Source organism: Pelodiscus sinensis, chromosome 7 (assembly GCF_052426305.1).
Source record: "Pelodiscus sinensis isolate ZL-2025 chromosome 7, ASM5242630v1, whole genome shotgun sequence".
NCBI lineage: Eukaryota > Metazoa > Chordata > Testudines > Trionychidae > Pelodiscus > Pelodiscus sinensis.
Window position 1 is genome coordinate 75086016 of NC_143058.1, and position 14600 is coordinate 75100615.

A 14600-nucleotide genomic window follows, 5' to 3' on the forward strand; every position below is an offset into this window, starting at 1 on the left:
GCTCTGCTCCTCCGCCCGGCCGGTGGATTGAATGGGGCCGCGCTGCCCATTGCTGTCACAGGCCGCGCTGCCCATTGCTGTCACAGGCCGCACAGTAAGCCCCTGCTGGCCGCATGCGGCCCTCGGGCCGTATGTTATGCAGGCCTGCACTAGACTATGCCATACTCCCCTCAGTGATCCCTGAAGAACAGTCCCCCTTTACCCGACCCACCAGGAGTCTTAAAATGGATTGTGCAATTGTGCCAGCCATGGATAGCCTGTGGGCCAAGAGTTTGAGACCCCTGATGGGCTCATAATCCTGTCTCTCAACAGTGCTAGATGCTTCAGGGAGAATTAATAACAGGGCACTTATGATACATCCCACGTTGTCCTGTCCCAGCTTCTTTTGAACAGTGAAAGGCTTAGAGACACAGAGCATAGGGTTGCATCCCTGACCATCTTGGCTGAGGGTCACTGACAGGTCGATCTTCCATGAGCTTATCTAATTAATTTCTGAATCTGGTTATACTTTTGGCATTTCTAGCATCGCTTGACAAGGAGTTCCACAGGTTGACTGTATTTTGTGTGAAGTACTTCCTTATGTTTGTTTTAAACCTGTTATCTATAATTTCATTGGATGACCACAGGTTCTTGTGTTATATGGATGGGTAAATAACATGTCTATTCCCTTTCTCCACATCATTTTATAAGATTCGATAGGCCTCTGTCATATCCCTCCTTAGTCATCTCTTGTCAAAGCTCAGAAGTCTCAGTCTTTTTTAATCTCATATGGAAGATGATGACTTTTGTTGCCCTTCTCTGTACTTTTTCCAAGTCTAATATATATTTTTTTGTGAGGGCATCACCAGAACTGCATGCAGGTGTTAGCATACCATTTTGAATTCAGAGTTCAAAGCTTGTCTCTATCATCAACAGAAGTTTGTGCAATAAAAGATATCTCATACCTTGACTCTCTAATATCTATTATGGCTATAAGAAACTGCAAGCAATCTTTTTATTGTATCCTTTTGGACTTTTTTCTTTGTGATAAACAGGACCCTTTTGACAATGGTGAACCAAGCAATTGCTGAAACAGCCTCCATTTTTAGCCTGGGTTCTATTAAAGGGCATATGAAAGAGAAGACTAGAGCTTTAAAAGATGCAAAACGGAATGTCTCTCTTGCATCTAAAATCAAAACTAAAATAATAAGTGAGTGTAATTATTTTAAACTATTACAGTGATGCAATCCATATGCTGTGTGTGTCATTGAAGTAAATGTGGTGATGGTTGTGCTTATTGTTGTTTGCTAAATTGCCTAAATAAAGAAGATTAATATAATATTAAGGCTGAGAACTGAAAGATGGTCTTGTGGCTAAAACTTGTCACTTGGAGTGACAATTATTCTATTCATTGACTAGTTCTTTGCTAAACATTCTGTCCTTGACCTTTGACAAGTCAGCTAGGCCAAACATTTTAAAAGTGCATGCTAATTTTATATGCCTCAGTAGTAGTTGTGGTTGTTCAACATGTCTACAATCAAAATGTCATAATTAGTGGATTTTTTTTAAAATGTTGGCATTAACTACTGTGTATCTCACTTTTCCTCATCTGCAAAATGTGATGGGTTATAAAAGTCCTGGGGCCATATATTGAATGACTAGAAGATTTACCCAGCGTTGCTCAGGTCTTTAAGTCATTTTTTTATTTTTGGAAAATGAAATGAAAATATAAATGATTCATTTGAATCATTGCTCTGGGGGTGGAGCTGGGGATGAGAAATTAAATATGTAGGATGTCCTAGAAGGAGAGGACTACTCTCACCACAGCAGCTTAGGGCTATGTAAGAAGTATCTCGCCATGGCTGATAGAGCTTCAGCAGGCACAGCCATGAGGGGTGCATGTGCCTTGGCAGAGGGTAGTCCAAGTTCATTTGCCCTCTGCACTCCCCAGCCAGAGTGAAGAATGCAGCAAACTACACTTTCCCCTCACTGTCTGATGAAGGGTAACAGCTAGCTATGTTCCTGTACAAATCAGGGGAGGCAGAGGGGAGGAGAGAGCCCCAACCAGCTCCTTTTACCAGCCTGATGATTCTGTCTCTTTTCTGTATGGTTTTCTGAGAAGCAATCCCATTTTCCTGGCATAATCAAACCCTTACCTTGCTTTAAGTTAAAATAAAAGGAAGCTGTATACCAAATTTAGTGGTCTGTTTAGGAGTTCATGAACAGACAGACAGCCTCTCTCAAATATGTAATAGATGAGGATAAACAAAACTGTTTAATAACTGCCTCATTTTCTTACCAATCTGTTCTGTGCACTCAATGAATGAGGAATAGCTTCATTTTATAGACTTCATATTTAAACACATGGTTTTGGCATGTTCTTTATGAAGACAATGTAATGAGATAAGTAAATGAGAGGTTTGTCATGTTAGAACAGGGGCGGGCAATAATTTTTGATGGGGGGCCACTTCAGAAATTTTTGAAGTGGCCCAGGGCCATCATGGAAGAGGTGGAGCCTCATTTGCAAGGGGCAGGGGCAGGACACTTCCATGCTTCCCCACCCACAGACCCTGATTGGTCTGGGGGTGGAGGAGCGCACAAAGTCCTTGCTCCCTCAGAAAGAACTGCCAGCTGTTCTGAACAGCTGGTGGTTCTCTCTAGGAGTACGTCTAGACTACATGGCTCCGTCGACGGAGCCATGTAAACTAGATTACCCGGCATAGTCAATGAAGCGGGGATCCAGCACAGCGCAGTCAACAAGGTAAGCCTTTGTCGACCACTCCGGTATGCCTCGTGAAACCCTAGGTGCCCATGCCCCTGGAAGTGGGAGGAGACTTCGCATGTTCCCCTCTGCTCCCCGCAGGTCAGTCAAGGCCTGGGGATGGAGAGCATGTGAAGTCTCTCGCTCCCTGCCCCTGCCCTGCAAGGGAGCACCGCTCTTAGAGTCAATCTCCAGTTGAGCAGCAGCTGGCGGTTGATTTTAAGTGTTGAGCCCCTTGCAGGACGGGAGGAGACTTAACGCGTTCCTCCTGCCCTCAAGACCTGATTGGCCTGGGAGCGAGGGGGAGCATGCGATGTCTCCTCCCACCCTGCCTCCAAACTGCAGGGAGCATGAGGTGCTTAGAAGTGCCTCATGCCTCACAGGGCAGGAGGAGACTTTGTATGCTACCCCAGGCCAATCAGAGTTTGGAAGTGGGGAGAGAATGCAAAGTCTCCTCCGGCCCTGCCAGGAGTGCACAGCGCTTAGAAGTGCTATGCACTCCTTGCAGGATGGGGGCAGCATGGGAGGAGACTTTGCGTGCTTCCCTCCTCTCCCAAGCCCTGATTGGCAGGGCCTCCATTGGCCTGATCAACTTGCTTCGTGGGCCAGATCCAGCCTGCTGAGGCCCTATTGCCCACCCCTGTGCTAGAATCTTGGTTTCTATTCCCAACACAGCTAGAAGTGATTATGCAACCTCTCAGCTCTTCAAATAGCTCGGCTGTAAAATGTGAGCTATAAATACTTGTCTGTCTCTGAAGGTAGAAGTGTGAGGCTTGCTCAGTAATAATTTTGAAGGTTAGAGAATTATAACATAGGCACTGGAGGAAGGACAGCTAGAAATCAAGATCTCCTTTCTCCCAGCTCAGAGCACCTTCTTTTAGATCAGAAAGTATTTTGATAAGGAATAGAATCAGTTTAGGCTGTGTTTTGTATCCAGTTCTGTGGTTAGTATGTGTATTATGCAGAAAACTCAGCACCACTTTGGAGCATTACAGTATGTTAGAACATTAAAAAAATGAAAAACCAGTGTCCAGTTGGTTTTACCGTGATTTCACAAATAGAGATTATATAGTGGCTGGACAAATTTTCAAAAGGAGAGTGGAAAGCCTAAAATCTAAGTCTAAGCCCTTTTAAATTTTAAGTTCTTGATCAAACCTTTGAGACACTAGAGTTGTTTAAAAAAATGAACACATCCGGAAATGTATTGTAACTGGCAAAGCTACTCATTAACTTTGTTATTGGAAAGCACTGCACAGTTTTTGCTCAGACTTTACAACAACTACAACAACAAAGAAAAAGAAAAGTTCAACTTGAGAGTGAGACCATGAATGGAATAAACTTTTAATATGAACCTGATTGGATAGTTGCTAGAGTGACAAAGCAACTGGAAACAAAGGTTTGTAATATTTCCTAGGCCAACTGTAAAGATTGCTATTGCTCCCTCAGTAATGTCATAGAGTGTAGCTGAAAGAGAAGCAAACTGATTAAAAGAAGCTGAGGTGTGAGCAAAAAGTAGAAAAATATTATTTTGTTTCTTTCTACAGACAACTCTTCTATTTTTAAGATATCTTTAAAACACAATAACAAAGCATTGGCTCTGGCTTTGACTGTGGAGAAGGAAAATACTCGGAGGCTGAAGAACGAAAAGATCTGCTTACAGCAAGAAGTAGAGAAGTTGCATTTCCATAATGTCTTGCTTCGGCAAAAATTAAACTGTTTGGTATGCTCTAATTACAATAATACTTAAACCTTCCAAGCAAATAAAGGCAAATATAAAATTTTAATGGAAACCTAAGAGAAAATTAGTTAAAATTTTTAAATAGAACATTTAGAAATATTTTATGTATGATAATTATTCAAAATATACAGTTGCCACACGATGGAAAAAGGTAGAGCTATATTCAGGATTCATTTTTCCTTTATGGATCACCTCATGCTTCTGATTATTCTTAAGCCCAACAAACTCTGTCAACATTTTAATCCTTGTTTTATTTTTGTATTTTTCAGTAAGCAAATTAATCATATTTAGAAATTGCTTCTTCCTCTGTTTTGATGAGAAAGTTACAAAAGGTGTTATTTATGATTTTTTCCTCTATAAGGGCTTAACTGTTAAAAAGAGAACTCTTCCTTTAATACCTCATTTATATTTTTGCATATACAGAATAAAACTCTCATAGAAATAGAAGCATTTATGAATAACAACCTTTTAAGTGCAATTGAAATGAGCAGTTTTTCTGAGGTAAGTGTCTTGTTTGACTATTGACAGTATTGTAAATAAAAGGGAGTAAGGCTGTTGTGTCTGCTGTTTAGTCCTGTAGTCAGTATTTTTAAATTTTTGATCAAGGGTAACATTTTCTGAAGCACCTAAGACCTATCTTCAATGGAGTTCAGGCTTTTAACTCATTTAGGCACTCTAAAAAATTTACTCCAAGTGTTTAGATTTTTGTGATGAAATCTTGGTCCCAGTGAAGTCAATGGGAGTTTTGTAATTGATTTCAAAGAAGCCAGGATTTCACTCTTTGTATTTGGAGAACCTAATTCTAAAGTTACTTAGATACTTATGCTTGATGAAACCACATTGTGCAAAAGTGCTGTTGGTAAATTTAATGTGTGTCAGTCTCCTTCATTCTAACCTCCACCTAGCACAGGCCTGGGAAAAATACGGCCCACAGGCTGGATCCAGCCCACCAAGTCCACCAGATCCAACCCATGGACACTGGGGAGCCCCAGGCAGGCTCCCTGTTTGCTTCACTCCACCTGCCCGCCACTCAGAAACATGGCTGTGGGGCGGTTTCCCTTTATAAACTCTGAGCTCTGAGGGGAGTGGGAAGGCTTCAAGTGCTGTTCCTGCCCCCAGCACAATCCCATTGGCCAGTGTCTGGGCAGAAACTGGCCAATGGGAGCTAGCTGTTTGAATAACAGGCAGCCACGAAGCACCATGCCTCCTCCCCTCCGGGCTCAGTTATTCACTGGTAGTTATGTACAAAGCACATGGCTACTAGCCTGTGCAGGGGTGGGGCAGGCTCCTTGCCTGCCTGCCTAAGAAACTTCTGGGCTGCTGGCTGGGAAGTCTCTTGGCCAGAGCCTGCCCCTGTCACCCCAACTTCTCCCTTCCCCAACCCTCTGCCCCCCACTCCTGCCCCCCCTTGCACTCCAGTCCTCTTTCCTAGATTACAATCCCTTTCTGCCCTAGCTCACAACCCAAACCCCTGCATCCCCTCCTGTACCCCAATTCCATGCCCTAGGTCACAACCCAAACCCTGGCACTCCAGTCCAGTGCCCCAGGTCACAACTGCCTCCTTCATCCAATATTCATCACAGACTCCCCCCACCTCCTCTATTAATACCATGGAAAAGTGCAGCCCTTGACCACTTTTTAAAATTCTTGGAGTGGCCTGCATAAAAAAATTATTGCCCACCCCTGACCTAGCATGATGTTGGAGGGAACTGTGCTGTGGGCATTTTCATCTTTTAGATGAGACCTCTGCCTGAAAATGTGGTATCATGTCAGAATTTCTATTTAGGAATACATATTGTTTTCCTATATACCTATATAGTTTCAACACAATATTTTTCACTCTTTTCTAAACTATCGAACAGTACTGCCCTTCATTTTTATATAGTTTCTGCACTTCAGTGATGCATGAAATAATTTCTATATATGTATTCACACCCACACCCACACACTTTGGGTATGTCTACACTAGCCCCCTAGTTCGAACTAGGGAGGCTAATGTAGGCATTCGAAATTGCAAATGAAGCCCAGGATTTAAATATCCCGGGCTTTATTTGCATCTTCCCGTCCGGGCACCATTTTTAAATCCCCCTAGTCCAAACTAACTGCCCGCAGCTACACGCGGCAGTCAAACGTTAACTTGAACTAAGTCCTTAGTTCGAGTTAACTGTTACAGCTCGTGGAATGACTAACATGGCTCCTTCCCTTTTTTCGTATGTTTAATAGCATATTGAGAATCCTCTTCTACTGCCAAGTGGTCAAAACATCTCTGCTGATCATCAGTCCAAGACTTCAGATCATCCAGTTTTACAGACTGGGTGAGCGTGAAAATGTGGAATTCTGCTAAAATCTGTTGACGGCTTTTATAGATCTAATTGCTGCATGTTATGTTAGAATAAAAAAGAGATTTTTTAGAAAAAGGTAATAAAGAAAGCTTTTGTGTCCAGTTTGGCAGATTGAGACATCAAGTTATTAGCAAAATATAAACAGGCAGAACTGATGCCTGCATAAATTTGGTCATTTCTCTCTAGCATGTAAAAAAGATAGTATATCAGAAAAAAAAACATTTTCCCTTAAGCTATAACCAAAGCAAAACCACTCTCGACCTGTGTTCTTGTTTTCTGTTCACTGCTGTATATTATTCGTGTTGCATTATAATTTCCTGCATAGTAAAATTTCCTCATTTCAGATCTGTAGGAACGGCAATGAAAGTTCCATTAATCGCAGCACATAATGCAAAAGATCAAGGCAGCCCTTCATTGTTTGGAAAACCAGAAGATCATTGTAACCTCACCTCTGTAATAGCAAATGAAATTTGCCCAGCTCAGATCAGTGTTGAATTATTGTTAGAGTCTGAGAAAAATAAGCAAAAGTCAAGTGAAACAGACAAAATGGAAACAATCTTTGACTCAAGTAAATTTTTCGCAGGTATGGCATATTTTTGTAATCATTTTGTTTTTAGAAATTACTATGTTTAATATTTAAAGTAAATTAATTATCGTGAGATACAGTACATATATATAATAAACCAAAGCCTACTTTTATGTCAGTGGATGTTTCTGGGAAATTCATAAATTTTAATATTTTCTTTCCTTTAATTGCAAACAAGGATGCCCACCCAGAGCTGTGGGTGCATCTAAAATATTTTAAAAAGCAGTTCTTATACAAATAATTACCCAGGAGCATAATAAAGCCCAAAATTAACATAATCAGGTGTTAATTCAAAGGGAAAAAAGTATTCTGTCCGAATCCAACCTTCCCCCACCCGCAATAGTTCCCATGACTTCAGCTTTCCCCAAACACCTAAGCAAATAGATGGCCCTCTAAAACTTTAAAGTTAATATATTTGGGCTATTTCAGTCCATGGGGAAGCACATTGCAGATTCAAGGAGCCTCACAGAAAACACCAGACTTTTATTCTAAGGAGACATCATCTTTAGCATTTTCACTGATGGCAACTGTGGTAATCTCACATTAAGAGGTAGGTGGTTCTTCTTCGAGTGGCCCCGTGGGTGCTCCACTCTAGGTGTCAGGTCCATCCCGGCGCCACTAATCGGGAGATTTCATAGCCATATCGGGCCGGACCGCACATGCTCCCTGCACCGCTGGTCATTCGCACCCTTTCTAACGTGTGCAGTTCGCCCCCCCTCCCCCGACAGTTCCTCTCAACCGTCCTCGGTTGCTGACGGGAGCTGGCAATCTCTCTTCGGTCGCTTACCATTTCTCTGCAAAAAAAAAAAAACTCGTGTAAATAGTTAAACTTTAGTGTTAGTTAGTTATTAGCCTTTGTTTAGTTAGTCTTTAAAAAAAAGAGAGAGAAAAGAAGATCGTTTTAGTCAGTTATGCGCTGAAGCGCTTTTCTTGTCTGTTTCACCACCATGTCCGGATCACCTGGCTTTAAGCGGTGTGTTCAGTGTAAAGACGCAATGCTCGCTTTTGATGGGCATGCACTCTGCATTCATTGCCTGGGGGAGTCTCATGTCACTAGCAAATGTGCCCAATGCTGTAAACTAACACTGAGAGCAAGAAGAGACAGAGACCTACGCCTGAAACTCCTGCTATGTGATAAGGCTCTTCAGCCATCACACATTCTACAGCAGGAGTCACCTCAACCCCCGAAAAGAAGGGCATTATCCCCTGCGGCAGTGGGAGCAAAGAAGAAAAAAGCCTCCCCTGCCTGCTCCCTGCCAGCAGTTCCTCTGCCCCCAATAAATCAGGGAGACCGGGGATCGGAAAATAGCCGGTCGGCGGCTAAGTCAATTTCACGTCCGCGATCTTCTAAGCCTGGCAAGCCCCACATGGCATCTGCCCCACCGCCAGCCTCCTCTCTCCATAGGGAGCATAAGCAGGCTTCGACCCCTTTGGGGAGCAAGTGGCCCTGGCAAACGGCGCCGACGGAGAAGGCACCATCCCCGGAACAGCGGGACATGCAGGGATCAGCACCGGAGTCGGCAGTCCGGGCGGTTACTGAGATGGTGCCGCTTACGGCTCCGCAAGACTGGGTGCCGTCCACACCAAACAGGAGACTGCACCGGGAGAGCCCCGCACTGCAAAGCATGGACCCAGCACCGGCATTGCAACCGGCACTGGCAGCCATCAGCTGTTCCTCAGCACACCCGGTGCCGCAGGAATTACCCGGCTCGGCACCGAGGGCGCTCTCGCATTCTACTCAGCAGTCTATATCAAGACTGCAAACAGGCTGTCCCTCCTCCTATGAGTCAGACTCTCCATCAGTGAAAGAGATTTATCGGAGCACAGCAGGGGACTCTTCAATTGTAAAAGGGCACTTATCATTAGTCCCTACAAAAGCATCTAGGAAGTCGATCCCTAGGGATCATTCACTGTCTCCTTCTCCTGTGCCTTCAACAGACCCTTCCCCACCCCTTTATCCAGTATCCGGAAGGGGACCTTACTCTCCGAGGCATAGGTCTTCGCGTTCCCCGCGACGAAGATCTCGCCATTATTACAGATACACATCTCACTCTCCGAGTTACTCCCCTCCAAGATCTCACCATACTAGACATGGCAGTAGATACGCTTCCAGAAGGTCATCTCCTGATTCTGACTATCGTTATCACAGGAGTTATTACACGGGGAGGCAGGGCAGATCACAGTCCCTTTCTTATTCGTGTTGCTGCCGCCAGTCATCTTACAGATTCCGTTTGCCACCTGTCTCTGACCACCAACCGCTGCAGTCACCCGGACTTCCTCCTAGTGCCCCTTCAGTTTCGGTCCTGTCGGAACCTGAAAAGGGTCAAATCTCGGACACGGATGAGCGGACGCCACAAGCTTCCCCACAGGATGCCCAGTCGTCTTCTCCCAATGATGCAGTTTTTGCAATGGACTCCTCACCACCAGATGATACCTGAGAATTTCAAGACCTCTTTAAGAGGGTGGCACAATCACAGGAGGTTCAGTTAGCGGAGGTGAAAGCAAAGCAGTATAAGTTACTAAAGAACTTGCACCCTAGACAGCAATTTAAGGTGGCTCTACCGCTGGACGAGGCGATCCTGGAGCCAGCCACAGAAATTTGGAATACGCCAGCTTCCACTAGTCAGAGACACCAATCCCATTTTCCAACATCGGCTGCGACCCTACTACCATCAATGGGTTGGCATATCATCGAACAGATGGGTTTTGGAAGTGATAAAATTCGGACTCACCATCCCATTCACATCCCTTCCCCTCACCACTCCTCCCATCCCATTCCTTTTCAGGGATCCTTCTCACGAGGCCCTCTTACAACAGGAGGCCTATTGCCTGTTAGAAATCGGAGCGATAGAAAGGGTCCCAGACTGCTTCAGGGGAAAAGGGTTCTATTCGAGGTACTTCCTAACTCAAAAGAAAACAGGGGGTTGCAGACCCATACTCGATCTACGAGGGTTAAACCGTTATCTGCGGAAGCAGCGATTCAAAATGATGACTCTGACTATGATCATTCCTTCTCTCGACACCGATGACTGTTTTGCGGCCCTCGACCTCCAGAATGCCTACTTTCATGTGGCCATACACCCTGCGCACAGGCGATTTCTGCAGACATGATTACTATTATGACAGATGTCGTTTATACTCCCCTCGACACAACACAGTAAGATCACCTTCCTGTCACTAGCCTCCAACTTCAGATAACAGGACGAACTCTACAGCTCCATCGGTAACCAGACCTCCTACTCCAACTGGAGTTGCACCCCCTGTTCCACATCAATCGGAAACAGAGGAGGGTCAACTGTTGGAACATGAGGAGGCACAAAGACACTCTCTCACAGATATTTCATCTTTGTCACCTGATGATGCCGTCTTTCCCGGTGATGCATCTCCCACTGATGACACCTGACAGTTTCAAGAGTTGTTCAAATGGGTTGCTGATAGCCAACAAGTGCAACTCTTGGAGGTCCAACAGAAACAACACCATTTACTAAGAAACCTACAACCGTCCCAGAGGTCTAAAGTCACATTCCCGCTTGATGATGCGATTCTGGAAATAGCGGATGATATATGGCAGACCTGGCGTTGATGCCCACTACAAATAAGAAAGTGGGCAAGAAATGCTTTGTACCCGCTAAGGGCATGGAATTCCTCTTTGCGCACTGTAGTGGGGCAGACTGGCCGCCCACTGAGCCGGAGGTGGAGGAACCCCTCTGGGAGCCATTTTGGGCCCAGCCTAGCCCCTCCCAGTCACCTGACCGGAAGGCAAGGGGCAGGGCTAGGACGATAAAAAGCCAGGCTGAGAGCTCAGTCTGGGCCCAGCCTCGGTGGGAGACAGAGGTCTGCCCAGAGCTCCCTGCCTTAGAGGCCGAGACCAGGTTCGGGCCTTCAACTGCCTCTGCCCCGGAGGCTTACCCCGAACTCCCAGACTGGCTAGGCCCGCCAACAGGCCCGTCCCCAGACCCTAAGAGACCTGAGGCCTGCCCAGTGCTCCTGGATGGGGAGACTGGGGAGTGGACTGGGCCTGCCTGGGCTGACCCGGAGGACCTGATCGACCTGCGGGACCTCCCTGAACCCCGGTGCCAGCCTGCACCCCAGAACCCTGAGAGCCTGCTAGAGCTGCCGGACGAGCTGCACCCTGAGGACTAGCCCAAACACCCCTGCCTGCTGCAGCCAGCCTACCAGCTGGAGCCAGAGGACCTGGAACTGGCTGAGGCCTGAAGCGGGCCACCGAGACTCCTGCTGGAGGAGACCCTCTTTGACTCCCTGAGTGACCTGCCTGAGATACAGGTACCTGCCGAGGGGGAGATAGAAAATGGCCCAGGGAATAGTATGGGCTGCTAAAAGCCCTAGCCAGCGCATTGAGGGCAGAAGCCTGCACTGAGCCAGCGGCAGCTGTCCTGTTGCATCTAGGGCCCTGGGCCGGGGCGCAGTGGAGTGGTTGGGCCTGTGCCCCCCCCCGCCACCCACCTACCAGGTGGCAGTCTCCCCCTTACCACTGCTGCAGGTGTGCTATCTTCCCTCCTCCTGAACAAGGAGCTCCCCAAACCTGGGTGTTTGTTGCCACACCCTGAACCAGGGCCTGGCCTCTAACTTTGAATGGCTACTGTGGTTGTGGCCCAGCCTGAACCAGGCCGGGGCCTCTGATACTGTTTGTGTTTGTTGCCCCACCCTGCTCCAGGGCCCAGGCTTAGTTATGGTGCTTGTTTGCTGACCCCACCCTGCCCCAAGGCCAGGGGTCATTTACTGTGTGTGGTGTCCCACCCTGCTCCAGAGCCAGGGCTTATTCAGTGTACTGTTTGTCCACTGTCCCGCCAGACTGTGGGCTTGAGCCTGTGTTTTTCTAGCCAGCCTTATCAGGGCCTGGGGATGGTATTGGACTCCTTCCTGGTGACCCAGACCAGAAGCAAGGCCGGGCACTCGAACTGATTGCCTCTCGCTCCGACCTGGAGTAAGGCTGGGAGTTGAACTATTTACCCCTTTTACCTGTCCTGGGCACAACCCGCCTGTGGGACTAGAGACTTGGGGACTATTCTTAAGAGGCTGCGCAGGGGGGCAGACTGGCTGCCCACTGACCCGGAGGCGGAGGAACCCCTCCAGGAGGCCTACTGGCTTACATGCACCCACAACCAAATTCTCTTGTTGTGGATGCAGCACAACAGAGAGCTAAAGCTCCTCAGTACAAGAGTGCTAATACTGACAAGGAAAGCAGACATCTGGATCTTTTCGGAAGAAAAGTTTACTCGTCGGCCACATTAACTATAAAGATGGCAAATCATGCTGCACTCCTGGCCAATCACAATTTTGACAATTATTCGAAATTGTTCCCACTTCTCGACCATCTGCCAGATAGTAAGCGTGAAGTTCTCAAGGCTGTAGTACTGGAAGGATACATGGCTTCCTGATCAGCCTTCCACATAGCCCTAGATGCCGCGGATACGGCAGCACGAACTACCACCACATTGGTGGTCATGCGCAGAACATCTTGGCTGCAGCAGGCGGCAGTGCCAAAGGACCTCCTGCCAAAGGTCGAAGACCTTCCCTTTGACAGACAAAGCCTCTTCATGGAAAAGACAGACCAAGCCCTCCATTCTGGCACGGACTCCAGGACAACACTTAGGACATTGGGAATGTATACACCGCCATATCACAGGAAACGTAACATGCCTTACCAAAAATAGAGGCCATTCTCACACCCAGTGCCTCATTACAGACAACAGGAGCACCAACGGACCAGGCAACGACAGCAGAAAAAATGACCACAAATGAGAGCGCCTAACCAACAGAACACCAGACAACAGGTTTGACACCTCGGTTGAGGGACTACAGACCATTCCGCTGACCGCTCACCATCGCCTGAGACCATTCCTCCAATGATGGGCCTCGATTACCACTGACCGATGGGTCCTACAGCTAATTGCGTTGGGCTACACCATCCCCTTTATGTCACTTCCTCCTCCTGCCCCTTTCTCCCCATCCCTCTTCAGGGATCCATCTCATGAGTCTCTCTTGAAACAGGAGGTGACTCGTCTTCTAACTATGTGAACATTGGAAAAGGTACCGGATGAGTTTAAGGTCAAGGGATTTTATTCCCACTATTTTATGACCCAGAAAAAATCATGAGGTTGGAGGCCAATCCTAGATCTTCAACGCTTAAATCAGTACCTTCACAAACAACGTTTCAAGATGGTGACACTGGCGACTATCATTCCAGCATTGCACAGCAGAGATTGGTTTACGTCCCTTAACCTCCAGGATGCCTATTTTCATGTGACCGTTCATCCAGCTCACAGACACTTTCTATATTTTCAAGTCAGTTCAAAGCACCTCCAGTACAAAGTCCTGCCTTTTGGTCTATCATCAGCCCCCAGGGTTTTTTCAGAAACACTGACGGTAGTGACAGCTTACTTACGGCGCACGGGAATTATTATATTCCCTTACCTCGACGATTGCATGATCAGAGCACCTTCTTTCGACAAAGCACTTCAGGCTACCAACATAACAAGAACCATATTTGAAGTGCTTAGTCTTATAATCAACCTCACAAAGTCATTCATGACACCTCAGCAATCCATAGAGTTCATAGGGGCACACCTCAACTCCACCATGGCTCGCCCATACTTACCAACAGACAGGTTCCAAACTATCCAAGACCTGATACAAGTTCTCTCCAGCAGCCCCAGAACCCCCATACTTACCTGTCTACAACTCATGGGGCATACATAGTAGCACATGTAATGTTGCACTTCAGATGCCTTCAACATTGGATTGCCTCGATATATGCACCAAATGGTCACGACATCCACAGGAGGGTCATGGTACCTTGTCACATAAGAAAATAGTTGGTATGATGGGTCATCCCCAACAACTTGATTGATCCTTTCACCGACCTCAACCAACTATGCAGATTACCACCGATGCGTCACTGATAGGATGGGGTGCACATCTACAAGACCAACAAATCCAAGGCCGTTGGTCCGCTCAGGAGTTCTTGCAACGTATCAACCTGCTCGAGTTGAGACAGTCTTCAACGCCTTCAGACACTTCTTTCCCCTAATACGTGGTTGTGTCATTTGTGTTCTAACTGACAACATGACAACGGTATACTACATAAACAGACAGGGTGGGACTCAATCGCGATCCCTTTGCATGGAGGCAATGCGATTATGGAACTGGTACAACCAACACAGAATTACGATT

At 46.5% G+C, this 14600-nt stretch overlaps 1 protein-coding gene across 1 annotated transcript in view; it reads left to right on the top strand.

Annotated features, from left to right (window-relative positions):
- SGO2 (shugoshin 2) overlaps nt 1-14600 on the top strand; it is a 39965-nt gene that overhangs the window by 8577 nt on the left and 16788 nt on the right. Inside the window, exons 2-6 of the mRNA XM_089779561.1 lie at nt 1035-1189; nt 4285-4460; nt 4902-4979; nt 6702-6793; nt 7165-7403. Of these exons, the coding sequence (XP_089635687.1) occupies nt 1048-1189; nt 4285-4460; nt 4902-4979; nt 6702-6793; nt 7165-7403 (727 nt within the window). The 5' untranslated portion in view covers nt 1035-1047. The remainder of the gene's footprint in view (nt 1-1034; nt 1190-4284; nt 4461-4901; nt 4980-6701; nt 6794-7164; nt 7404-14600) is intronic.